General features: G+C 36.6%; 1 protein-coding gene across 1 annotated transcript; it reads left to right on the forward strand.

The window, feature by feature from the left end:
• The first annotated feature begins 205 nt into the window (after positions 1-205).
• Positions 206-25,555, forward strand: LOC121431402 (nucleolar protein dao-5-like). The gene is made up of 8 exons (XM_041628967.1): positions 206-563; positions 1,783-1,999; positions 10,258-10,457; positions 11,638-12,015; positions 16,137-16,260; positions 18,177-18,281; positions 20,890-21,096; positions 21,533-25,555. The coding sequence occupies exons 1-8, from the start codon at positions 381-383 to the stop codon at positions 21,589-21,591; spliced, it is 1,473 nt and encodes a 490-aa protein (XP_041484901.1). The 5' UTR covers positions 206-380; the 3' UTR covers positions 21,592-25,555.
• Positions 25,556-26,796: the final 1,241 nt, after the last annotated feature.

Consider the following 26,796-nt stretch of genomic DNA (forward strand, 5'->3'; position numbering starts at 1 on the left):
TCATGTCGATACAGAATTAAAATATTATAATAAGCTTGTAAAATTGAAAAAAATCAGAGCAACCATGAAAATATCAGTAAAATTAATTATGATGATGAAAATACATTTCTGTGAATACTTGAATGTGAAACTTAAAAAAATGCATTAAGTGTGTTGGTTTAATAATGATAAGTTTTTACGACTGGTAAAAATATAATCTGTGTGCGTCACTAGTACTATAGTTAGTACGTGTACAAAAATCAGCCATTTATGTTTTGTACGCTGAAAATCATGCACTGACACGAACTTAGTTTGTGAACAGCTGGTGAACTTGAAAACTGCTACGAACTCCTAAATGACTGCGAAATTCACTTTTTTTAGGTGACGGTCAACAACCCAACATGGATGCCCAAAGCGTCGTTCCACCACACATAACGATCCCGGTTTTGGCCGTGGTTGTTCTCGTTTGTCTCGTTTTCATGTTTGGATTTCGCATGACCAGTCCGCAACCACCGAGTTTCGATTTTGATGATGAGTCCAATGACAAGAAATCCAGACGGGGCAGGAAAAGAGTAACATCATCGGTATGCTTTCTAATTCTATAACTAACATGACTAACTTGATTATTAATGTGTGTTAATGTTAGACTTACGGTATATCAATATCTAACATACATTTATTAACCTGTTCCCTTCTTTCTTACCCTATTTTGTTCCTCATGACCTGCATGCCATGCATGCCGGCCCCCGCCCCATCTATTTTTTTTACTCTTTCATTTTCATTCTAAAAAATTGAATTCTCTTCATCTTTTTTGTATGTTGATTGTTCCTGAAAAGGACATGTTTTAATTTGTATCATATACATATATTTATGCACAGGCTGGTAGACCTATTTCTTTATAGCTTGTTTGGTCATTGGATTTTTGGATATGTTCTTGAACAGAATTTATTAGACCTTATTAGTTAAATGATTAATGTAAAACCTTCTTTTACTTTGTAATGTTAGTGTACTAGGATTGGATTGAAATGAATTGTTTAACATTCCACGAATTTGAGGATTAGATGTGCTAAAAATCTTGTCTGAATGCAAGAAGAAAATATGAAATTTTAACGAAAATCAATGTCATTTTGAATTTGCAAACACAATAGGCTGTTTACTGAGCGAAACAATTGAAAAAGAATCAAACACTACATTGTTTCAATTGTTTAGTCTTGCTGATCAGTTGGCCCATTGATTATGTGCAACTGATTTCCTTGACAAAAGCCTAGATAGCCGTGTTATTAACCACTTACATTCTCTTTCGTAACCACTTCAGGTTTAGCATTTTGTGCATAAGCATCAGATTTCAATAAACGTCTTGGCAAAATATTTAGATTGACAAGCTAAATATATTAATGGTAGATGGTACTACTATTGGTCAACGTAAAATGTTTTCCCGACCTTTTTTACTTTCTGATCCCTTGCAATGTCTGTTTATGGAGTAATTTGGTATTAGCAAATGAGTTCTATCCTCTAAAAAACCGCCACCTAGTTTTGATCAGTTGACCTTGAGAAAATGACACTGGTTTAGAAACATTGATCAGGGTCCCCTAACACAAAGGCTAGTAATTGATTGTATGCTTAATTTTTACGATTGATTGTACATTGTAGTCAATGGAATCAATCGTAGAAAAATGTTCTATGATCATTGCTTACATGTAGTTTTGTGTTAAGGGCCCCAGTACACCTTTTGCTTAAAATGATATGAAATAAAACTAAATTCTGTGATGAATGATACTCATTGCAATTGTTGCATCTCTACAGCGACCAGAGAAAGCAAGCACAAATGGATCTGTTCCAACGCAGAAAGAGAGCCGGGAGAAGGCTGCGCCAGCCAAGACTTCTCCGAGCAGTAACGGCAGCAATGCCTCTCCTAAGAAGGCCAAGCCAGCTGTACCCAAGATCACCACATCTAACAGTGCCCCAAAGCCAAAGAAAATAAATGACGGTGCTAGCCAGGAGAGGGAAGAGCAAGAAGGAGGTGGGTTTTCAGAATGGTTTATTTCCAATTGGTATAATTAATGCCAATTTGTCCAATTAGTAACAACTCATCTACTATCATTTGGTCTACTACCAATCCGTCCACTATCCACATGGTTTAATTGCCATTTTGCCAACTCACCATTTCGTCTAATAACCAGTTGGTCCAATAGCCATTTAGTCCATGTACCATTTGGTCTAACAGGATTAAGTTTTACTTGGGCAAAATAAATGAAAAGAAAATGGTATAGACTAAGCCTGAGTCGAATCGATTTTAAAATCGGTGTTCGATCGATGTCATCGAACACCGATGCAGATTTTGCAAAATCGGTGCATCGAAAAAAAAAAAAAATACGTCGGCCGGCCGATTCGTTTGGTTTACACAATCAGTCATCAAAATATCAGTAATGTCCAACTTTACTACTACTTACTTGATTTCTATTGCCCCCAAAATGAAACCGATTGAGTAATTATGATGCTATTCACCATTATTTTGAAGTTTATTTCGATCATAGTTCGAGTCTTACTCGTCTGCTCGTGCCGAGATAATTTATGCACGATGAATTGATGAATGGAAGTCATGGCCATCGATCGTGCATGCGCATGCGCAGTACTGTTCTTTAATCAAACCAGAAAATGACCGGAAATTGACGCGATCAACGTAAAATAAAGCTTGCTTTCATGAACAATGTTAATATCATGACCATAGAATATTATTTATTCGTAATATTTAACAATAATTTGCATATGATAATCATTAATATAAATTTAGAGCTTGATGTGAAACGTTTGTATTTCGTTTCAATTTTCAATGGCGGACATCTCATGACGATCGACTTGACTTCTTGAGTCGAGCTAGTGCACTTGTCTAAAAAAAATAATCATCACGTCAGGATTGATTCTCGAACACTGTCTACATGTACATGCAAAAACTCTGTTCAAGTTCGTAATATCACCATATAATAACATCTTACATGACAAAACAGAGAAAATTGCGTTTGATTTTTCCCCCCATCAATTTGAAGCTAGTTTGTGCCCAACTTTGGGCTCTGATTTCATGAATGGGAAAATATGTCGTACGTCATCGAACACGCATGCGCATTGTGCTTATTTTCTCGGAGCTTGGAGGAGACGTCCAGAGATGGAATAACAGAAATAATCCCAGTATTAATTCTTCCATATGAACATAACATACTTTGCTGACATCGTCAATATTCTTAGTATGACCATAAAATCTTGTTAAATCGTAATAATTTAGATTAATTTAGGGCTCGATTCGAAACATTCGTATTTATTTTGATCGCATGCTCAATTGCGTCTAAAAACTGGATTGTCATTATCAGGATTAATTCTCGAACATCGTCATAACTCATATTCCACAATCTTTCCTCACAATCGTTATATCAGCATTGAATAACAATTCAAATGACCATCCGGAGAAAATAACGTATTTATTCCCATAAATTTATTTGGAGCTCATTTTGGATCCAACTACACAATCTCAGGCAAGTTACAGCGCTCTCCGTTGATTGCACTTGTTTGCTGACGCTGACGTCAAGCACGCCTGTCGTTTCGGGAAAGTGAGTGTACGGAGCTGCGGACGGGGCTGGTGAATGGACTGCGAATGCTAGTTGACCGAAAATCATTCGGATCGACTCTGCGTGATTCATGTCTTTATTATTGTTTCATTTTAAACTTATATGTTGTCATCTGCAAATATCATTGTTGAAGACATTTTGGGAAGAATTCTGCTTTGGTCCCCGGCCTTTTTTTGTGTGTTTTGTGATCATGGAAAATACAAACGAACTTTGCTCTGTCATCTGCTTGTGCAACGCTCACCTGGCCAACGCCAGCGCATACCGTCAGTGCGTAGTGCATATGCAAAGCGCATCGCATCGACGCAAAAACAAGACTACATTTTCCCCGCCTTCAATATTCGATGCATCGATGTTCGATCGAATTAGAGCTGTCGAACACCGGTTTTCAAAATAATCGATATGACTCAGGCTTAGTATAGACCAACTAGTTATGAGACAAAATATTGTTGTACCGTGGCTAACACTATAAAATACTAACTATATGTACTAAGCTACATGTAACCTTATGGATCTCTGCGTAAGTCGGAGAATGAAGGCCTAGTTGGATGCTCAGGACTTGAACTCGAAAATGCCGTTGCGTTGCAGTGCGCTCTGATCCTAGCTGTAGGCTGTATCCGCCGGGGGTGTCTTCACCCACTCTGTCTTCCTTTTGGTCTAATCCTAGTTTATCAACCAGTTCGTCTAGTAGCCATTTGGTCGGATTGCAATAAAGCCTGTTTACCATTTTGTCTACGGTATTTTCCAATTAAGCTGCAGTGTGTGTATATACCCATTTCACTGGATACCCGCTTGGCCTTGCACTACTTGGTTCGTTCGATTCTGATTTTTTTTTTTGGACGGACTGTTTTTTAACCTAATTTCCGTTTTTGAAAACAAGGAGTAAACTGATGAATCTAGAAGAAGCTGGATTAGACCATCTTGGCAATAGAATAAATGATAAGTTTTGAATGGACCAAACAGTGAAATTTATAGTAGTCCATGTGGGTTAAAACATGAAAGTGATAGCCAATCTAGGAATTCTTTGCAAACTACATTCAGTATTTGACTATTTGCAATAAGCCAGTTTGTAGTTCCTTTCTGCGCATGATCAGAGGAAGGTCATTTGTACTAAAGTGACATGGTGGTTTAAAATCTAATGAGATAAGCACCAACTTTGATGTCTTGATTATTCATATATTCTTTTGAATAGTGGTTTTCATTCACATCCACAAAAAACAACAATGCGTCCACGAACGACTGGTATTTCACAGTTTGCCAAGTACATTGTGCAACATGCTAAGATATGCATTCAAAGTAGGAATGCAACAAATACCTTCATTAAATGTTCATTGGTGTGCTATTCTAGTCACCTGGTCTATTCAATTTCTTCATCCTGCTATGTAAGGCAAGCTTACGTAATATCTTGCTTTGAAATCTGCCTATCATAATGAAAGAAATGAAAGGTCATTTGACCAAAATTGTCCATGAAGTAACTACGAACTAGTCTATTACAACAGGAGGATTGTAATGCCTACATTTACTTTATTGGTTTGCTCTGATTAAAAATCTGCATGTTAAGCCGAAATTTAAAGGTCAAGTCCACCTCAGAAAAATGTTGATTTGAATCAATAGAGAAAAATCAGACAAGCACAATGCTGAAAATTTCATCAAAATCGGATGTAAAATAAGAAAGTTATGACACTTCAAAGTTTTGCTTATTTTCAACAAAATAGTTATATGAACGAGCCAGTTACATCCAAATGAGAGAGTCGATGACGTCACTCACTATTTCTTTTGTTTTTTATTGTTTGAATTATACAATATTTCAATTTTTACGAATTTGATAATTAGGACCTCATTGCCTGAAGCACAAAATGTTAAAATAATGGAATTCCACGTGTTCAGGGAGGAATGAAACTTCATTTCACATGACAATGACGAGAAAAATAAAAATATTTCATATTTCATATAATAAAATACAAAAGAAATAGTGAGTGAGTGATGTCATCAACTCTCTCATTTGGATGTAACTGGCTCGTTCATAGACATGTAACTATTTTGTTGAAAATAAGCGAAACTTTAAAATGCCATAACTTTCTTATTTTACATCCGATTTTGATGAAATTTTCAGTGTTATGCTTGTTGAATTTTTCTCTTTTTATTCAAATCAAGTTTTTGTTGGGGTGGACTTGTCCTTTAAACCTAACCTCTAAAAATAAAGCTAAATAAAACCCTAATTCTTATCTTTAACTTATTCTAAACCAAAACTCTATTACAAACCTGACTCGAACCCTATGCCCTTTGAGATATTAGGACCTGGTGGGTGTTTCATAAAGCTGCTCGTAAGTTAAGAGCGACTTTAAGAACGACTGGTGATCCTTTCTTGTGGTAAATGACGGCTCATCAGTATATTCATTGGCAATACTTTAGCGCGTAAGAAAGGTCACCAGTCGGCAGTCGCTCTTAAAGTCGCTCTAAACTTACGAACAGCTTTATGAAACGGCCCCCAGACCAAGTGTCGCACGAGCAAATGTCGTGTCCCCACTGTATGTGACCTGGGGGGTGTTTCACAAAGATTTAAGTATGACTTAGAGTCGCACTTAAGTGTCTAGTTGCGCGCAGTATAAAAGGCATAACAGCATTGGTCAGATCATGCCAAGCTGACGCGCACTTCTGCGTATTGATCAATAAGATTGCGCGTTGCATATCATGTACGCGTCAACATTTAAGTGCGACCTAAGTCATACTTAAATCTTTGTGAAACACCCCCCAGATGTCCAAATTGTTTATTGAACATGTGTACAATAATAAGATAACTATGCTGAACAGACAAATTTGTGCAGTGAAAGAATAGAAATACAGGTTGAATGTGCATCTGCCCTTCAGAATATGTTTAGAAAGAAATCAAGAGAATCTTGCCTTTGTTGATCAATATTTATCCTACTGTCGCTCGTATGTCCGACTTCAGGATGTGAAATAAGATTGATACTTCCATTAGTCTAGTATTTCAAAATTAAGCACTTACTGTAGTTTTATTACCTCTCAACAATTTATAATTAGCATGATATTGATAAAGGTAAAAAAAGGAGCAGTACTTTTCCAGGAAATGCACATTCAGTTTCAGATACAACTTTTCTCTTGATTTCTCTTTCATATTGGTAGATATCTGAGGCAGGGGTGGATCCAGGATTTTTCGAAAGGGGGGGGGGGCACATTTTCTCGAGGAAAAATTTTGACAAGCAAAAAAAAGAAAAAAGAAAAAAAGGGTCTTTACCAAAAATTAAAGGGATTTCATCCACAAAAATATTTACAAGCAAAAAAGACTTCTGTTTTAACAGTATTTTTACAGTACATTACAAATTTTAATTGTGCCTCTCAAAGGGTGGGGCACGTGCTGGCTGTGCCCCCTCCCCTAGATCCGCCACTGATCTGAGGCAAGGTTCATTCTAACTAACTGAAATGGGGCTCAATTCAGTCTTCGAAATGTCAAAATTTTGAAAATCAAAAGAATAAATCTTCTCCGTAGTCCGTGGTGTACAAATTTCTAATTTCATTTTCAGACATACATTTAGCTTGGTCAACTTTACATTCTGCAGGCCTACCTTTTGAATGCACTTCAATAGTCTTCAAACTTTGTTGTCTCCTTAGTATGTGTGTGTAACTACTGTATCACTTAAATTGTTCTTGCATTGCTTCAAGTAGGCCTACTGTACTTTTGTCAAATAATCTGTTATAAGTGGTACCTAGATGTAAACTTATAAGCCAGGGTTCATAAACATAAATTATCCAAAGATTCAGCTGTACAGCAAACTCAATAGGTCGTATGAAGGATAGACGATATTATGCTCAGGACATTACAAGCTGTATGAAAGAACAGACTTCATACTGAATGACCATATATACACGCTTTAATAAGCACTAGGGATGACATATAATAAGCTATCATAATAAACAGACTACATATCAACAATGAGCTAAGTAATACAAAAATTTAACCTTGTAAATGTGATTATTTGTGATTTCTTTAATCTCATTGAATTACTGTAAATGTTGTAATTTGATCTGATTCTTATTAAAAATGTAACAAAAAAGGGACTGTACTTGTGTGGGTTGTAGTCAAGCAATTTTGACAAGTTAAAGCTTATTTATCTGCTTTCTTGCAATTAATGAAAATCTATTTTGGCTGGCTTGTCATGGGTTTTGAGGCGGACTGTCAATGTGTTTGTTGCTTGAGTTCCATATATTTCCATGTACATTACATACATTGGTTGGTATGTGGGCGAAGACATTCAGATGGCTATGCTGTATCCCACATGAATGTTTCTTGGAAAATCTAAGCAATAATGATCTCCACAGGGCATCAATATCCTCCCACTGTTTCCCATTTCATTGTAATGAACACTGCCTACACTGCTGTACTTTGCTGTTGTTTGACTTCTGATTAAGTTCTGAACAGTATGGAAGAAAAGAAAATACCAAGGAATTAGGATAAATTTATAAATTTTGTTCTAATTTGAGCAGTGAATTGAACCCATTGCAGGTGGGGAAGGGATTATATGTTCAGGTGCTTGGAGGTGTCTGTCACTCCATGTCCATGAAACCATTAAGTCAATAATTGTTTGTAATATGATTTAAAAGCAACACTCGTATTACATGTAAATACCGGTAGGTAAAAAAGCTGCATCAAAGTAACGGAAAATGCACCATAGACTGTCTTTCTCCTCTCTCTTGGTGCTCTATTTACACAGAGAGCTAATCATAACTTGGCATAAAAAAGATGACATTAATAAAGCAAAGTTGCAACTTCTAAATTACAGTTTTTGTCTCACCTGCGAAGCAAAGTGAGACTAGAGGCGCCGCTTTTCCGACGGCGACGGCGGCGGCGTCAACATCAAATCTTAACCTGAGGTTAAGTTTTTGAAATGACATCATAACTTAAAAAGTATATGGACCTAGTTAATAAAACTTGGCCATAAGGTTAATCAAGTATTACTGAACATCCTATTAGAGTTTCATGTCACATGACCAAGGTCAAAGGTCATTTAGGGTCAATGAACTTAGACCATGTTGGAGGAATCAACATCGAAATCTTAACGTGAGGTTAAGTTTTTGAAATGTCATCATAACTTAGAAAATATATGGACCTAGTTCATGAAACTTGGACATAAGGTTAATCAAGTATCAATGAACATCCTGCATGAGTTTCACGTCACATGACCAAGGTCAAAGGTCATTTAGGGTCAATGAACTTTGGACGAATTGGGGATATCTGTTGAATTCCCATCATAACTTTGAAAGTTTATGGATCTGATTCATGAAACTTGGACATAATAGTAATCAAGCATCACTGAACATTTTGTGCAAGTTTCAGGTCACATGATCAAGGTCAAAGGTCATTTAGGGTCAATAAACTTTGGCCGAATTGGGGATATCTGTTGAATTCCCATCATAACTTTGAAAGTTTATGGATCTGATTCATGAAACTTGGACATAATAGTAATCAAGCATCACTGAACATTTTGTGCAAGTTTCAGGTCTCATGATTAAGGTCAAAGGTCATTTAGGGTCAATGAACTTTGGCCGAATCGGGGGTATCTGTTGAATTACCATCATAACTTTGAAAGTTTATTGGTCTAGTTCGTTAAACTTGGACATTAGAGTAATCAAGTATCACTGAACATCCTGTGCGTGTTTCAGGTCACATGTCCAAGGTCAAAGGTCAATGAACTTTAGCCGAATTGGGTGTATCTGTTGAATTACCATCATAACTTTGAAAGTTTATGGATCTGATTCATGAAACTTGTACATAAGAGTAATCAAGTATCACTGAACATCCTGTTCCAGTTTCAGGTCACATGATCAAGGTCAAAGGTCATGTAAGGTCAATGAACTTTGGCCATGTTGGGGTTTTTTTGTTGAATAACCATCATATCTCTGTAAGTTTATTGGTCTAGTTCATAAAAAGAGGACATAAGAGTAACCATGTATCACTGAACATCTTGTGCGAGTTAGAGTAGTATGCAAAGTCAGCACTGCTGCTATATTGAACCGCGTGATGCAGGTGAGACGGCCAGAGGCATTCCACTTGTTGATCAATTGTGTTGTCTTTAGTCTTGTGTTAGAAATATCTTTTCAAATATTCATATTTCATTAATTTTACATTTTTTTTCTTCATCATAATAATCCAAAACTTTTGATGGGGCTAACTTGCCACTTTGCCAGCAAGCCCAGCTTATCATACAGGAGTTCGGAAAATTTTTGTTGTGAGAAAAGAGTAGAAGTTAGAACTAGCATACAGATGGGTGGGGGGGGGCAAGTTCCATGACCAAGAAAATAAACATTTAAAAGAAGGAAATAGAAAATAAAAGAACTAAGGAAAGGAAAAGGGGGTGAGATATAATGCTATTTTCTGAATATTACATTATATACGTTTCAGTCTAACACAAAATTACATTTTCATTTTAATCCGGTCAAAGTTTTTTGTCACTCGCCCCTGCTTGAAACTAAAAATAGATTTTGCTACATACACCATATTATGCCCCTCAAGTTTTGAGGTGGGCCATTATTCCACAGTTGCTTAGTCGGTTACCATGCCATCATAAGTTGGCCTTTAGCACTGAGTAAAATATGCAGACATTCCTTCCAAGGATAACATAGAACATTTATTCTATTTTGTTGTTAGGTGAAGGATGGATCACTCCAATTTCCAAGAAAGAACGCAAGCAGAACAAGCAGAATGCAGGCCAGAAGGAGGTTACCAGTCAAGGCCCAGCTAGGCTCTCCCCCAGGCCCCACAAGATGACAGCCTCAGGGGACAGTGTACAGAGCAGCACCAAAACCACAGAGCAAGTGGCTGTTGCAGAGTCTAATTTGACTGCAGAGGTGGGTGTTGCCCCTAACAGAAACAGCAAGGGATCAAGTGTACATGAATTGACAATTCCATTGTTTGTCTCGTGTAGGAAGTCATGTGGGAGTTGGTTTAGACTCGATGAATTCTTATGAAGAGAGAGATGCATTAGATATATTCAGTTGCATGAAAATGTTGTTTTGGGAAAGTGAATTGTAAATGGATTTAACTATGCAAAGGCTTTGCTTCAGAAAAAATTTTGTTGGGGATAATCGTGAGATTAAAGAGAAGATATCAGCTTCTATCAACTTACGATTTCTGTGGCAAGCTTTCATCGTAAGGTCTTGTTGCCTGGTCCCTGAAAGCTTGCGATTAAGTGTGGGCAAATTTTTATGATTAATCATAAATTATAATCAATACAATCAATTACAGAAGTAATTTTCATGATCCTGAGGTTTTTTCCTTCACTGTAAAGTTCAAATCAACTTAAAAACCTCTTGATCAATCAAATCAACTGAAATTGAATTTAGCTGTTAGTGAATTCCCGGCCGGGTCATACCAAAGACTTTAAAATTGGGACCTTCTGCCTTCTTGTCTGGTGCTCAACGTATGAGAACGGAGAAGGGTAGTAATAACATATTATGTTGTGCAGGGCCCGCTGGAAGAACAACGTTTACAGCTGAGATTGGCTACCCATGTTTTGTGTATGTGTATTCTAACTCTAATACACATTTGAACTCGGTCTCGATCTCTACTCAATAACCAGGCATGTCTGCTTGGCTTGGAGTCACATTCACAACTAACTTTATTCTCTATACTAAACTACAATATATAATTCACTCTACATAGTTACATATTCTGAGGAAGGCAAAGTGATAAGGAAAGTATAAACAGATGGAGTTGAATAGGGGTTGTTCATGGTGGGGGTAATGCAGCGTGGTCAATATTTACACAACTGGTCTGGGGTGGAAACATGATGATAGTGAGCTTATGAACGGAGATGGAAACAGTAGTTGAGATAGTGAGGCATGAATTAATAGCATGAGAAAATGACAGAATGAAAGGATGGTTTGATGAAGAATGAAATGTGTTGTATGAACACAATACCATGGTGAATAAGAGTTATTATTATTATGATTATTATTATTAATTCCCTTTTCCATGGTTCTCTAGTAAATAATCCATGGATATGTGTGTAATGTTTTTTTCTTTAAGAACGCCACCCAAACCGATGAACAGACCAAATCCGTTGAAAAGGTTGAAGAGAAGAAAGTTCCAGAGACTTTAGCTGCCTCCCCTCCTCCTCCTCCTACCGCGGCAGTAGAGTCGCCTTCCACTAACAGCAGCAAGAGCTCTCGAAAGAAAAAGAAAGCAGCTGCAGCCGCCGTTGCCGACTTTGCGTCCACGATACCAACTGACAAGGTTGAGGAACCGACTGTGGCTAGTGATGAAGTACAGGAGGTACCGAGCGAGAGTGTAGTGGAACCAACAGAAAGTGGGGATGCACCGATAGAGCCTGAAGGCAAAGTGGAAGAGGCAGAGGAGGAATTCACAGTCACAAAGTCAAAGAAAAGCAAAAAGAAAAAGGCCAAGGTATGATGGAATTCAATATCTTTTGAGAACCTGGACACCATTTCATTAAAATTTATGATACATTAGCAACTCTTGCTGGATTATAGACCTTTCATTGGAAGAGCCAATTCATAAGCAGAATTTTCACTGTTGTCACGGTAGTTGACATTCCAGAAAGACTTGCTCTTATACATAGTTTTATGAAATGGGGGCTAGGTAGGTCCTTTCTTAAAGCTGTTTGTACATGTTCAAGTCACAAACGAGTTACATTTATGACTGGTGACCTTTTTTCGGTGAGCTTCATGGGCACCAATGAAAATTTGTGTATATAGATGACCACAAAAAAGTGTTACCAGTTGTCAGTTGGGCGTAAAGTCGTGTGTAATTTACAACCAGCTTTTATTATTATTTATTATTGTTTATTTGACCAATATAAAAAGTACATACACATTACATTAGAATTACAGTACATTACATTAACATGCAAAGAAAAGTGGGAACGGCATGTGGGTCAGGGGGCATAAAAGCGAAATACATCACTGTTGCCCGAAGGCATGAGCCCCCACACATGCCGCTCCCAAGACATAAATAAAATATATAAGTACTCTTACACAAAATATTGCAGGTTAAAAAAGGGAATACTGAAAAGGGTGCTAAAATTATTAATCAGTGCTTCTCAACCTTTTTTTACTCGAGGACCACTTTGAATCTCAGATTTTTTTCAAGGTCCACCAACCAAACTTTTTTTAAAAAGGATATGACTATACTTGTCTCAACTTAAGTTTTTGCATTACTGTGCAGTAATGATAAATCCAAATTTAATGTATTCAGGGTCATGTTTTATTACAGTTACCTTCTGACACTTTTCAACAGTAGATTTGTTTCTTCCCTCACCCTTTCGCTTTAAAACACTGTCCATTTTTTTATGAAAGTATGTTTCGTGAAATTTGAACATGAAGCTCTTAAGCACATACGAAGCAATCAGTTTGAGAAATAAATGCATTTGCAAAGGTCCGGTGAATGGGCGATAAATAACTACATGCACAATATACATGCACATGAGGCCTGAGGTTCACATCAAAGTTAGATCGAAACCATCATATAAATGTATGTATATCACATCATGCTACCTATTGACGTGCCTTTAGCTTTGTTTGACCCATAAAGACCGATGAAACATACCATTTTCGGTTAAATATACTATAATTTTCTTTTTTTCCTCTCTGGAGCTTCTCGCGGCCCACCTGAGAGAGCTTCGCGGCCCACCGTTTGAGAAGCGCTGGTGTAGACCAATCAGCAAGTTACCTTTTGAACCAGGGGGGTGGGGGTGTGTTTCACTACAAGTTTTGTTGGTGATTTTTCACTGACTAATTTTTCCTCTGCCAAGCAGTTGCATGGAGTAACCTGAACGATCTGGGTAACGTTATTAAGCCTTGTACAAATGCGTAAATTCTGTTGCAAATATACTGTCACCCAAGGATTTCAGTCGTTTAACTGTTTTTTTGCTAATTTGTTGTTATAAAAAGTTTTATGTAATGCTCCCTGGTTAGTGAAAAATCACTGACCAAATTTTTAAAGCAACCCTAACTCCCTTGTAGATTAGATAGTTATCCATTTAACGTCTCCTGGGACTGAGACCAGTTCCATGCAAAAACAGAAACACATACGCACACGAAATAAAATGATAACACCCTAAGGATACTCATGTCCATACCATTCACATGAAATAGGAAGGAACATGTGAATAACTTTCTGATGACATGGGTGAAATTTCATAGATTAAATTGTGGATGTATATTTTGTTTTGACAACAATATAAATAAGTATTTTCTTTCTTTTCTTTCATTCCATTCTCAATTCTTTCCTAAACAAGTATTAGTTTACACATCCTGGAATTTCATATCCTGATATTTTTATTTCAGGCAATTAAGTATTGTGGTCAAGTAATTTGTTTTTTTAGCCTTTGTAAAGAGGAAATTGAAATGGGAAAAAATAGTGGTATGACATATTTGATTTCTATTATCGATGATCAACAAAATAAAATGATTCAAGAGGCTGAGTGTTGGTCAATATTTATGAGCATGTTTTAAGACGTTGATCAACCTTTAACGACTCCCATTTTCTCTCTTCAATTTGTAATCATTTAAGAGCCTAAAAAATTTCCTACTAATAAGCTCTCCATCAAAACATTTGTGTTTTTTGAATTTTTTCATAGTAGGCATATTCAAACCAACTAAAGATCTATAACACCCATTACCCACTACTTTTGTTTCATCATATCATTAATGGATCTGCACCGATTACAACAAATCTCTTATACACCACTATCAACCTGCACGCACACTGCGATCATCCCAATCTAGTCTCTCGCTTAACCCACTTTCTAAAAAATCCTGGGGCGATCAAGCCTTTGCTCATGCCGGACCAGCCCTGTGGAATTCACTACCGCAGGAGCTGAAGAACTCAAACTCTGTAACATCCTTTAAGGGCAACCTAAAATCGCTTTTGTTCACCAGCAGGTACTAGGTTTGAAGACAGTCATTTTTCCTCATTTTTAAATTTGCCCTTTTTTGTACTCTTAGTTCTCTTTACTTTTATGTCTTACTCTCTTAAGCGCCTTGAGCATTTAATCAAAATGGAAAAGACGCTATATAAGTTATATGTATTATTATTAAATTATATGTATTATTACTTTGCTACGAGAACTTTTTCAGGGCTCAAAATGCCTGATAATTATTTCCAGCATTCGTACCCACCCGATTCAGATTTTTGGGATAAGTTCTCAAAGTTATGAGCATGTGTTGTATGGTCGATTGGTCCAAGTAGCAGATGAGATATAGGATACAATTCAAAATAGCTCAGTAGCCCCAAGGTGCCTGTGCCCAATGGACTTGCTAATTTATATGGTGGTGATCAATGGGTGGTTTCAGACCGCCTCGAAGTTCGCCAGTTCCAGGTATTCTCTGATCGGGAAATTTACCCCGATCAGAAAATACCAGGTATTTTGGTAATGTGAAAGCAAACTACGCGTAATCTCCCCGAAAGAAAATACCCGCTAAATAGTAGGTACTTGGCGAAATTACGAGAACTTTCGCGGGGATTTTTCCAAGGTCGCAGGTATTTTGGCGATGTGAAAGCAAATTACGGGAACTTTTAGCCCAGCGTGTCGTTGGTCGTCATTGGGCGCGGGAGCTGTGGGTGGCTGCTGGGCTAGTGATTTTGAATCTCGCGCCTTGCCTGCTTATCAGACCATACTGCGCATGCTCGTAACTTCAGGAACTTATCCCGAAGGGTATGTTTCAGGGTGGTGTGAATGCAGGAATAATTAACGGGTATTTTTCAGCCTAAAAAAGTTCTCGTAATTTAACGGGGATTCTTGTGATCGAGGCGGTTTGAAACCGCCTAATGGGATACAAGTTCTTGTCATTTGCGTTCATACTACCAAAATTCCCCCGACATAACTTTATGGAAATCCATCAGTGCCATAATTTTTTTACAGGAAATTTACAAAATATCCTTTGTAAACAAAGGAGAACGCACCAAATTGTCAAGGAAGCAATGAATTCATGGATAAACTTTCATGTCTAGAAAATCTTTTGAACAAACATGCATTTTATATGTTGACTTTGCTGGCTTTCCATAGTTGCGATTGATTGGTAAGACGGGCCCCTGGTCTTCTTGAACTTTGAGTTGGTCTGAATATGCTCATCCACCGGATACCTCGTGTGATCATAATAATAATAATATTACATATAATTTATGTTGCGTCTTTTCCATTTTGATTAAATGCTCAAGGGGCTTCGAAGAGAGCAAAGCATAACAAAGAACTAAGAGAAGTACAAGAAAGGGTATATTGCAAATGAGGAAAAAATGTCTGTCTTCAAATCTAGTACCTGCTGGTGAACAAATGCAATGTTAGGTTGCCCTTAAAGGATGTTGCGGAATTTGAGTTCTTCAGCTCCTGTGGTAGTGAATTCCACAGGGCTGGTCCGGCATGAGCAAAGGCTCGGTCGCCCCAAGATATTTTAGATAGTGGAGTATGTAAGAGACTAGATTGGGATGATCGCAGTGTGCGTACAGGTTGATCATCACTGTGATTAATGTACAAGTCCCGTCTCTTTCAAATTTTCCCATTGGTGCAGAATGCATCATCTGCTGTAGCAAGTCCAGAGGCAGCCCAACCCTCCAGTTTGCCAGAGACCCCTGCCAGCCAGCCCCTTGCCACAACCAGCCCGAAACCAGATAGCCCAGTCAAGGAAAAGCAAGGTAAGAACTAGGTCCCAGTGTCATAGTATACTTGTTATACCATGGTGATAAGAATCCTAATCAAATGATTGGCTGAAATCAATCACATGACCAATCATTTATTTCATATAATTTGCTAACATGAAAATTTGCTTTTGACTCGGGCACCAATGACTAATTCTATTGACCAATAATGGTTTTGAGATAAGGATGGTCTAAATCACAAGGATTGCTTTGGTGATAGGATGCTGAGATCTCAAGGGGGAGGGGCTTAGCTTCAACCTTACACCCTTCCTCCTATCTGTTAAAGGATTAAATAGTAATAAAAATAATATTTTTTATATAAAAATAATATCTATATATAGTTTTTGTCTCACCTGTGAAGCAAAGTGAGACTATAGGCGCCGCTTTTCCGACGGCGGCGGCGTCAACATCAAATCTTAACCTGAGGTTAAAGTTTTGAAATGACGTCATAACTTAGAAAGTATATGGACCTGGTTAATAAAACTTGGCCATAAGGTTAATCAAGTATTACTGAACATCCTATTAGAGTTTCATGTCACATGACCAAGGTCAAAGGTCATTTAGGGTCAATAAACTTAGACCATGTTGGAGGAATCAACATCAAAATCTTAACCCGAGGTTAAGTTTTTGAAATGTCATCATAACTTAGAAAATATATGGACCTAGTTCATGAAACTTGGACATAAGGTTAATCAAGTATCACTGAACATCCTACATGAGGTTCATGTCACATGACCAAGGTCAAAAGTCATTTAGGGTCAATGAACTTTGGCCAAATTGGGGATATCTGTTGATTTCCCCTCATAACTTTGAAAGTTTATGGATCTGATTCATGAAACTTGGACATAATAGTAATCAAGCATCACTGAAAATTTTGTGCAAGTTTGAGGTCTCATGATTAAAGTCAAAGGTCATTTAGGGTCAATGAACTTTGGCTGAATCGGGGGTATCTGTTGAATTACCATCATAACTTTGAAAGTTTATTGGTCTAGTTCATTAAACTTGGACATTAGAGTAATCAAGTATCACTGAACATCCTGTGCGCATTTCAGGTCACATGGCCAAGGTCAATGAACTTTGGCCGAATTGGGTGTATCTGTTGAATTACCATCATAACTTTAAAGTTTATGGATCTGATTCATGAAACTTGTACATAAGAGTAATCAAGTATCACTGAACATCCTGTTCCAGTTTCAGGTCACATGATCAAGGTCAAAGGTCATGTAAGGTCAATGAACTTTGGCCATGTTGGGGTTTTTTGTTGAATAACCATCATATCTCTGTAAGTTTATTGGTCTAGTTCATAAAAAGTGGACATAAGAGTAACCATGTATCACTGAACATCTTGTGCGAGTTAGAGTAGTATTCAAAGTCAGCACTGCTGCTATATTGAACCGCGTGATGCAGGTGAGACGGCCAGAGGCATTCCACTTGTTATATAAAAATAATACTTTATACGAAAATAATATTTTCATATAGCGCATAATAGTGAAAAGACTCTCCACGTGCTTTACAAATATTTAATTGCTAATTTATACAAATTATGTATTTAACTTAATTTTAATTATCCTTTAAACCTAAACCTCACACCTAAAATATGTCGTACAAATTAGAACAAATTGCATCAATAGGTAAAAGTTACATGATTAATGAAAGTTTTAATTAACAACATACTATATTAAACATTAATAAACATTATTTTGAGAATAAATAGGTCTTGAGAATAGATTTAGATATGGAAAAGGATGATGATGCAATTATAATATGTAAAGGTAGAGAATTCCAGAGTACAGGGGCAGAGAAGGAAAGTGCTCTTTGACCATACATATTTGTATTGGTGGAGGGAACATTTAGTTCTGGCAAATTCATAAATGAGAGTAAAAAACAATATGTCCCCTGTTTATTCCATCTAGGGTCACCTAAGAAATCTCCCAAGAAATCCGCCAAGAAGCCAGCATCAAAACAAGTTCCTGTAGAAGCAGAAGAAAGTAGCAGTAAACCTGAATTCGCTTCAAAAGGTGAGTAGAGTTAATGTCATTTGGAGGAGGAGGGGGGGGGATTAATTGTAGTTAGTAACTTGTACAGGGGGCTGTTTCATAAAGTTGTTCGTAAGTTACACATGACTTTTTTACTGGACTGGGGTCCGTTTCATAAAGCTGTTCGTAAGTTATAAGCGACTTTAGGAACGACTGGTGAACCTTTCTAACACGCTAAACCATCGCCAATGAACATTTTGGTGCATACCATTAACCACAAGAAGGGATCACCAGTCGCTCTTAACTTACGAACAGCTTTATGAAACACCCACCTGGTGTCCTGGGGCTTGTTGCATAAAAGTAACTATTAGGGAAACTTTGCCATCCAATTGTAACGCTGACCAACAGCCAATCAAAATCAAGGATTCCATGCAAGTTTACCATGATATTAACTTTTATGCCATGGGCCCTGGTGGGAGTTTCATCAACTGTTATAGGTTGTGAGTGACTTTACAAACAACTGGTGATCTTTTCTTTCGCTACAGGACATATTCCTATGTCGCTGACTTAGCACCTAAGGACTTGTTCCAGTTGTGTGTAAAGTCATGAGTAACGTAATTAAAGGGGAATCCAGCCTTGGCCATAGAATGTTGTGTTGGGAAGGAGAAAAATGAATTAAACAGAATGGTGAAAGTTTGAAAGAAATCGGACAATCAATAAGAAAAATATAGCTGCTTTAAAATTGAGATCACTAATACCATGTAGATTTCAAATTGGCAACTGGGTAAGTAAATTATGACAAGGGGCAAGGACAACTTTCCCATAGGCCATGTACTTTATTATCAGGGATTTGTGGTTTTCTCCTAAGTACCCATTCCCCTGGGGCAGTAATCTAAATATAACCCAGGTAGTATATTGTTTAATGTCCTCATGAAAGAAAAATATAATTTGAAATAAAACTTTTGGGAAAAATGACATTTTAGCCATAATATGTATTGGAGTACATGGAAGAGTAGTCCTTGCCTTACATCACTATGACATCACATAGGTGGCCAATTTGAAGTCTCCATGGGTATAGTGATTACCAATATTTTACAACTTTAAAAAATTCATAACTTTCTTGTTATTTGTCCAATATTGTTCAAACTTTCACCTATCAACTTGTCTGATTTTTCTTTTTCTTATAAAAACAAGGTTTCATTTGGGTTGGATTCCCCTTTAACAGCGTGATGATGCACCCACCAATTTTTGTGCTAAATGATAGAGCCCTTGGTAGCTCACTTGGCACCTGAGAACATGTTCCATTCCTGTAACGTTATGAACGACATGAAAGTCCCACCAGGGGCCCGTTTCATAAACCTTGTTATGATAACAAGTTTGCAATAACGGTTATGATTTAAAGGTATTGTTTAACTTTGTGAGCAGCCGATTTAAAAAATTCTCAAACCAAGATGAAACGTGTGTACAAGTGCATGTATTAGAACTGATAAACCCTGAAAACAACCATTATTGAGAATGAAAAGCGAAAACTACAAGGCAAACTCCAAATTTGTAAATAGGCGTCTTATAGACACCTAAATAGTACACATAAGTGTATGGGATGAAATTAAGATGGTGTTTCCGGTCACTTTATATTTCAATTTTTTGAGCACTAAATAATTATTTTTGAACACAATTTTTTCTGGGCTTCATTTTTGTAACATATCACAGACACAGGTGACAAGTGTGACCTTCTAGCTCAGATTTTTTAAAATTCAAACCAATGTTAACCAATCACTTTAAACTATGATAAAAAAATTGAGGTTCAATTCGGGATAGCTCGTTGTAATGTATATCTCTAGCAGGAGAGGTTCATTGTATCAGCTCATTTGACTCTTAACCCTTTTCTTAACCTTCTGCGAATGATAAACAAGGTACTTGTCTGCACCATTAAAGAATTGTGAAAGGGCATCGTAGACATATAATTTAAATGCAACTTTAAAATTTTGGCTCTCCATAATTTTAGCACAGAGTTAGTCCATGGCCTTGGTGAAATGAGACTTCAGAATGACTTTACTGTAACAGTCATTGAGTGAAATTGGGTATCCTAATAGTTTCCCCAATCTTGGTTAGCAAGCACCCAAATGATTTTAATTTTCCCATGAAAGCCGAACTATGATGTTGCTGTGATATATATTATGTCATGAACATGATTGATGTTGATTGTATAATTTTATCTTTTATATAATAGTAATAATATTTTATTTACCCGGGGTAGCCACTTCATTTAGGAAACTGCTATACCAGCGGGCCCTGCATAACATAATATGTTATCATTACCCTTCTCCAGTCTAAATGCTGAGCGCCAAAGCAGAAGGTCCCATTTTTATAAGTCTATGGTATGACTCGGCCGGGGATCGAACCCAAGACCTCCCGTTCATTTGGCATTTCTACCACTGAGCCAACAAAGCACGTAACTAACCTTCAGGCAGTGGACAGTTATTATACTGGGTATGGGGGGGGATGACACATTGAGTGGATGAGACATATTTTATGGAATTTCCTAGCAGTATAGTGTAGTTAATGGCTCCCCTTGCCCCCCCCCCTTTCCCCAACCATTGAGATGGTGTCTACCTCGAGTGTACCGTTTCGCCACGCTTTCCCCATACAGGAGCATCGTTAGACCCCGATTCAAAAACACAGAGGGCAGAAGAAACAGTAGAAGAGAGACTGGCCCCCAAACCCACCCCTAGTCCAGATCCAGCAAGCCCAACCATGCCAAGCCCAACCAAGCCAAGCCCAACTACACCACAAGACAGTGTGGAGGCTGCACCATCGGAGGAGAGGAAAGACGGGGCAACAGGGGGAGAAGGAGGAGGTAAGTTGGTATCATGTGGTACGTTGTGGCCCAGTGGATTAGTCTCCGGACTTTGAAAGAGGGGGTTGTGGGTAAGACTGTGGGGTCAAATCTTAGCCATGGTGAAATATATCCACAAAAAAGCTGTAACCACAGTAATCAGTAGCCGAGCTTAGCCGGGGTAATATTGGAGCGCCTTGAGCATCCTATCAAGGTGGATATGTGCACCATACGAATATATCATTATTAGTATATCCAAGTTCATCATTTACTCTATTTTTCTTATACATTGTATACCAACTATGCAATGTTTCACCACTGTTACAGATGCAAATCAGTAAGGACTTTCCATAATCTGTTGTTCAAATTATTATGTATGCTTTAAAGAAAATTACCATGATTGTATCCTATGAATTATTTTTTGGGTGACAATTTTGTTTCTTATCAATCCTTTCAGATGACTGGGTCGAAGCCAAACCAGTCAAGAAGAAGAAGAAGGTCAGGAAGGACGTCTGACCTTTGACCTTTCATCTCTGTGAGGCCGTTGACCTCCGTGTGCCTTTTAAAGAGACCTCTGTACCTGGGTCGTGCCTTTCATCCGGCAGAGAAACCAACAAAGCTGTGCAAGGATATGGGAGATGGCGGTGGATATCGTGACCTTTGAACTATGACCTTTACTGTGACACCCAGTGCAGTTTCCATTTGTTAATGTACCCCAGACATTGTGCAGAGCCTAGCTTATCCATAATTTGAATTATATGTGCTGATGGCAGGAGTGAACTACCATATGAAGTACAGCAGTTAACGACATGACCCTTGACCTTTGACATTCGTCATGACAACCAGCATAAATTTCATTCCAGGAATACAGTCAAAGTAAGGTCGAAGGTAGGGTAAGCAGTATTTCGGAAATCAATTCGGAAGTGCCAGATCGGCAAAGAAGTGACTTGAAAACTCCCCAAGTTCTGATGGAATATGACCCCTGTTTTTTTTTTACTTGCACAAAATGCAGAATATCTACCATTGCATTCAAGGTATACTGAACTAAGCTTCACTCACAATTTATGCCAGCACAATATCTAGAAAGATATGGAGTTAATGTGAGATAAGTTTCAGACATGAACATTTCTGGAGTATGTGTAAATTTCATCATTTACAGCAACTCTCAAAACCAAATCGGGGGAACAACACAGAGGCTTGTAATTGTAAGGATGCCAAAATGTGCCAAAGTTTAGTACCCTTCTTGCTGTTAAGCCAAACATGAGTCTTTTTTTATTCTAACCACCAATACGTTGTCCTGAACTCTGTTGGTATCCCTCGCAACGTGTGTCGAAACTTTGACGGCTGTTGCGTTACATCGAAGCATGGGAAAGTTTCATGTCATGGTATTTGTGACGTATGTTGCCAAATATGAAGGGTGTTTAGAAGTAGAAATCAATCAAAAAAAGAATAAATTTTGAACATTGTTTGATTTATTTTCTTGAATTGTACAGCAATTAGCTAGAACAGGAGACACAAAATTATATTTTTTTTCTCTGATTTTAGAGGTATTTTACAAGTTAGAGTATATTATTTTGTGTATATGAAATTATTGAAACATATTTTTTATCGAAATCCGATGCTCCATCATTCCAACCAGTTAAGGGCATTTGTTAAGATATTTTTGAAAGAAAGCATAAGCAACATTTACACTCTAATTGAAATATCAAGTGTATAATTTTTCATTAAAAAATGTGGGATGACTTTATTTTTTAATCAACGACAAGATTCGAGAGAATAAATAGATGAATTTCAATTTCTCATACTACTTTATTAGTGTTTGTAAGACTTACTAGAATATCTGAGGTTTGAAGTAGACTTCAAATAAATATGTACATATTACTTATTTTTGATGCTATCTCTCATACAAACACTGCATGAATTCATCGCAGCATTCATATAGACAACATTCCCAAAGAATACCCCTCCTGTTGCCTTCAACATCTCCATTTTTTGGTGAAATTCTTTGATGATCAATATTTCATTTTTAGCATTCCGTTTCTATGAATAGATGCAAGAAAAAAATAGACTTGGGTGCCATTTTTGAAGAGTATTCCACAATTTAGGCAGTATTATAATCAAACTTCCAGGATTATCTTGACTAATAGTATGCTCATATGAGGACAAAGGTGTACCTTTTTTTATTGAGATAATGGTAGAATACATCTCTTTTTTGTCTCATTTCATTTTCAAACTGGGTGTGGGGTTTTAAGAGTCAACAGTATTAATCTCATTGCAAGCAGAGGGATAAAAGGTATTATGCATATTTTTGAAACTCCAGCAGCAAAGATACATTGTAAACCGCACTGATGTTTTTCCCCTCTAGACATATGTCCAAAGACCAATTCGACAATATCATCAGTGAATATGGTGTGCAAATCATATTTCAGTAAATGGTGTATGTGATGGGGGTAAACTAGCAAAAAAATGTTACATTAATTTCATTATGAATTTAATATATCAACTGAAATGAACAAAAAAATGAGATTCTAAGGTAGAAAAATAATATTTTATCAAAGTTCATTTCAAACTCCTCTACCTGGTTTTTTTTGCCAAAAATATATATTTTTATAGGGATTGGATTTCATGAGTTTAAATGGATGTTTTTGCTCTTAATTTACTTTCATTTGACATCAAAATATTTTGTGAAGAAAAATGAAATTCGGAAATTATAATCACATGTTTTGTGTCAAAACTTTGTTTTTTCTTTGTGATTACTTACATGTTTGGTGGTATTGTAGCTTACACTTGAGCCGGTAAAGACAACATCTCAAGTTTTATTTCCTATGAGTGTATATTGTACATAAAGCAAATATGTAAATAAAGATATGATGACAATCTCTTTATCTTGTCAAGGAATATTGCTCCATTGAACATTAGTCTAACTTAAATCATGGTCTGAAGACGTAGATTAAGTATGGTTATTCAAATGGGACGTAAATCTCGATCAATTTACTATCACATTTTGAACGCGAAGCATTACAAAATGTCTTGAAATGGTCAATATAATTGTTTTCTTCACCATTGAAATGTGGGGAAGATCTGCATAAACTCACGAGGAGCGAGTGAACAGAGGAAATGAATGTTCAGCAATTATAACTTATAATTTTAGTCTAGACTTAGACCATGATATAAGTTCAACCAAAGTTCAGAATAATTCTGTGGAATATGGAGATAATATTCTTTATTTTTGTTGGTGTTTTCCAGTACAACTCTAAGCTTGATACAGGTATGATGTGTGCTTTGAGCTTTGACCAATGCACAAAGGATTTATGATTTTTTTTTTTAATTTTAAACAGTCATACAGTACCAGCATATGATTTCAGCCACTTTAATACAGTACATTTATTGAAATATATTATTTTTTCTGAAGTTTCAATGGCTTCATCACCATTTTTTGTCACTCGTTTTGGGGCTTTTGAATAGTATGATATACTAGTCTTACCTTAACTTGTACGCTACCATTCCATGTGTATGATTGAGACCATATTGAGAAGCATTGTTTTCTGAGATGTACTTCATTCAGGTGACAATTAATTTTTTTTCTATTTTCAGAGGCTATATTTTTGACCTCATTGGAACAACTGCTGAATCATAAGGATTATTTCTTTCACTGTAAGGGCTACTTTTTTTTTGCTCAATGGGCAATTATGCTGTGCAAGCATATCAATTTCTTCTGTTTAGAAAAAAAAGATATCTTGGAGCACCTTTTACAAAAGATGGTTCCCCCCCCAGCATTCCATTTTGTCAATTTTAGATGCGCGTTTGGCTTCAGTGAGGATGAAATAGCCCATCCTCATTTGTTTCATACACCAATGTCATTTAGAGTTCTTTTATAGTTGTGGATATTGGTTGGAAGTCTGCACATACCTATTATCTTGCATCGTATCAAATACTTTGCTTTATTCTGCGTACTTAAGTAAGTTGGGGAATTTAAGTAGCGTTGCAAACAAGTATTTAGTCGAAATTGTGAGATTGACGTATCTTGCATCGTATCAAGTATTTTGCTTTATTCTGCATACTTTTGAAAGTAGATTGTGGACCTGCATTTCAGTAGCATTATAAAGTTGAAATTGTGATGTTTAAGTTTTATTTTTTCGCACTTGATATCAATAGATCAATAGATGTAGATTGGGCTATTATAGTAAAATGATAATAAATCTGATTTTGAAATTTGATTCTGAATTTTTTATGTACCTGAGTAAGTAATGATTGAATTTGATTGTTTTCATTGTGTGCCCAAATCAAAGATTGTAGTGTTTCTCTGGCCAACAGATTTATGCTGAATATATAGTTGGTAAGGGTATTAGGGTAATATCTTAGGCCCAAGCTCATACTTGTGGGTATATATTCAAAGCTTGAGATTTCATCGTCCCGATTGTCAACAGAATTTACAGATTCTATAACTGCTTTGAAGTTACTGCTAGTTTTATAGCTTCTTCTACATTATTGCAAAAAATTATTTCATTGCGTATATAGAATAGAAAAAGATGAAAATATTTGACTTGCACATGCATTGTAAGGCTAACTTTAAAGTGAAATGATGTCATAAATTATGTACAAAGAAATTGAGGTTAAAGGTCACCTTGTTCGAATTTAAACCTTACGAAGAATATTTAAAGGGATGGTCCGGGCTGAAAATATATCAATAAAAAGAATGAAATTCATGAAGCAAAATGCTGAAAATTTAATCAAAATTGGATAACAACGAAGTTATTGAATTTTAAAGTTTATCAATATTTTTGTAAAACAGTCATATGCACATCGTCATGAATATTCATTAGGTGGGCTGATGATGTCACATATCCACTTTCCTTTTTCTTATGTTATTACATGAAATCACAAATGTTTCATTTTTTCATACATGTGTAAATGATGTGTCTCCATTATGATGAAATAAGTTGCGGCAATGAATAACTAATGCACTTAATCAGTTGTCAACCCAATTGTTTTAGTTCTTGATAGAATTTTTTTAATAAACCTAATTTCTTATGATAAAACACAAAAGAACAAGTGGGGATATGACATCATCAGCCGAACTAATGAATATTCATAAAGACACGCCTAGAACTTTTTCACCGGAATAATGCAAATCTTTGAAATTGAAGAACTTTGTTATTTGTGATCCGATTTTGATCAAATTTTCAGCATTTTGCTTTGTGAATTTTACTCAATTTATTGAGATAAAATATTTCCAGCCTGGACCATCCCTTTAACATATTTTGTTTGTGCACTGTTTTATTTTCAACATGGTAGAGTATATTGAACATTCCTATGTAAAACCAGGCACATATGTTGCTTAATGTTATTTTTTGCTTTTGTTTAGAGTAATTTGATATGTAAGCTGCCATTTGGTCCACACCCACTTGGTCTACTTTCTGTCTGGTCATCCCACTTGGTCCAATCCTAGTTCACTATTTGGTCTAATTACAATTGAGCCCGTTTACCTGTTTTGTCTAATATCTATTTGGGTTCTCAACTTGGTCTAACATCATTTAGTCTTATGATTCTAAAATGAACTGCTAATGATCCAAATTTTCATCGTACAAAATTGAAAATGACCAGCAGACAAAGAGATCATTGGGGCACTGGACTAAATGTCATTTAAACTTATACCCTTTTCATAAACCTATCCTCCAATTAGCCGCCTAAGAGTAATGCGGATAATTCAATAAAAATTGC

Source organism: Lytechinus variegatus, chromosome 17, assembly GCF_018143015.1.
Source record: "Lytechinus variegatus isolate NC3 chromosome 17, Lvar_3.0, whole genome shotgun sequence".
Classification (NCBI taxonomy): Eukaryota; Metazoa; Echinodermata; class Echinoidea; order Temnopleuroida; family Toxopneustidae; genus Lytechinus; species Lytechinus variegatus.

What these genes read in the sequence shown, in the direction of transcription:
- LOC121431402 (XM_041628967.1), top strand. Translation starts at nt 381, where the DNA reads ATGGATGCCCAAAGCGTCGTTCCACCACACATAACGATCCCGGTTTTG. An exon ending in GCAAAAAGAAAAAGGCCAAG is followed by an intron (nt 12,016 to 16,136) that starts GTATGATGGAAT and finishes CCATTGGTGCAG; the next exon opens with AATGCATCATCTGCTGTAGC. An exon ending in ACCTGAATTCGCTTCAAAAG is followed by an intron (nt 18,282 to 20,889) that starts GTGAGTAGAGTT and finishes TTCCCCATACAG; the next exon opens with GAGCATCGTTAGACCCCGAT.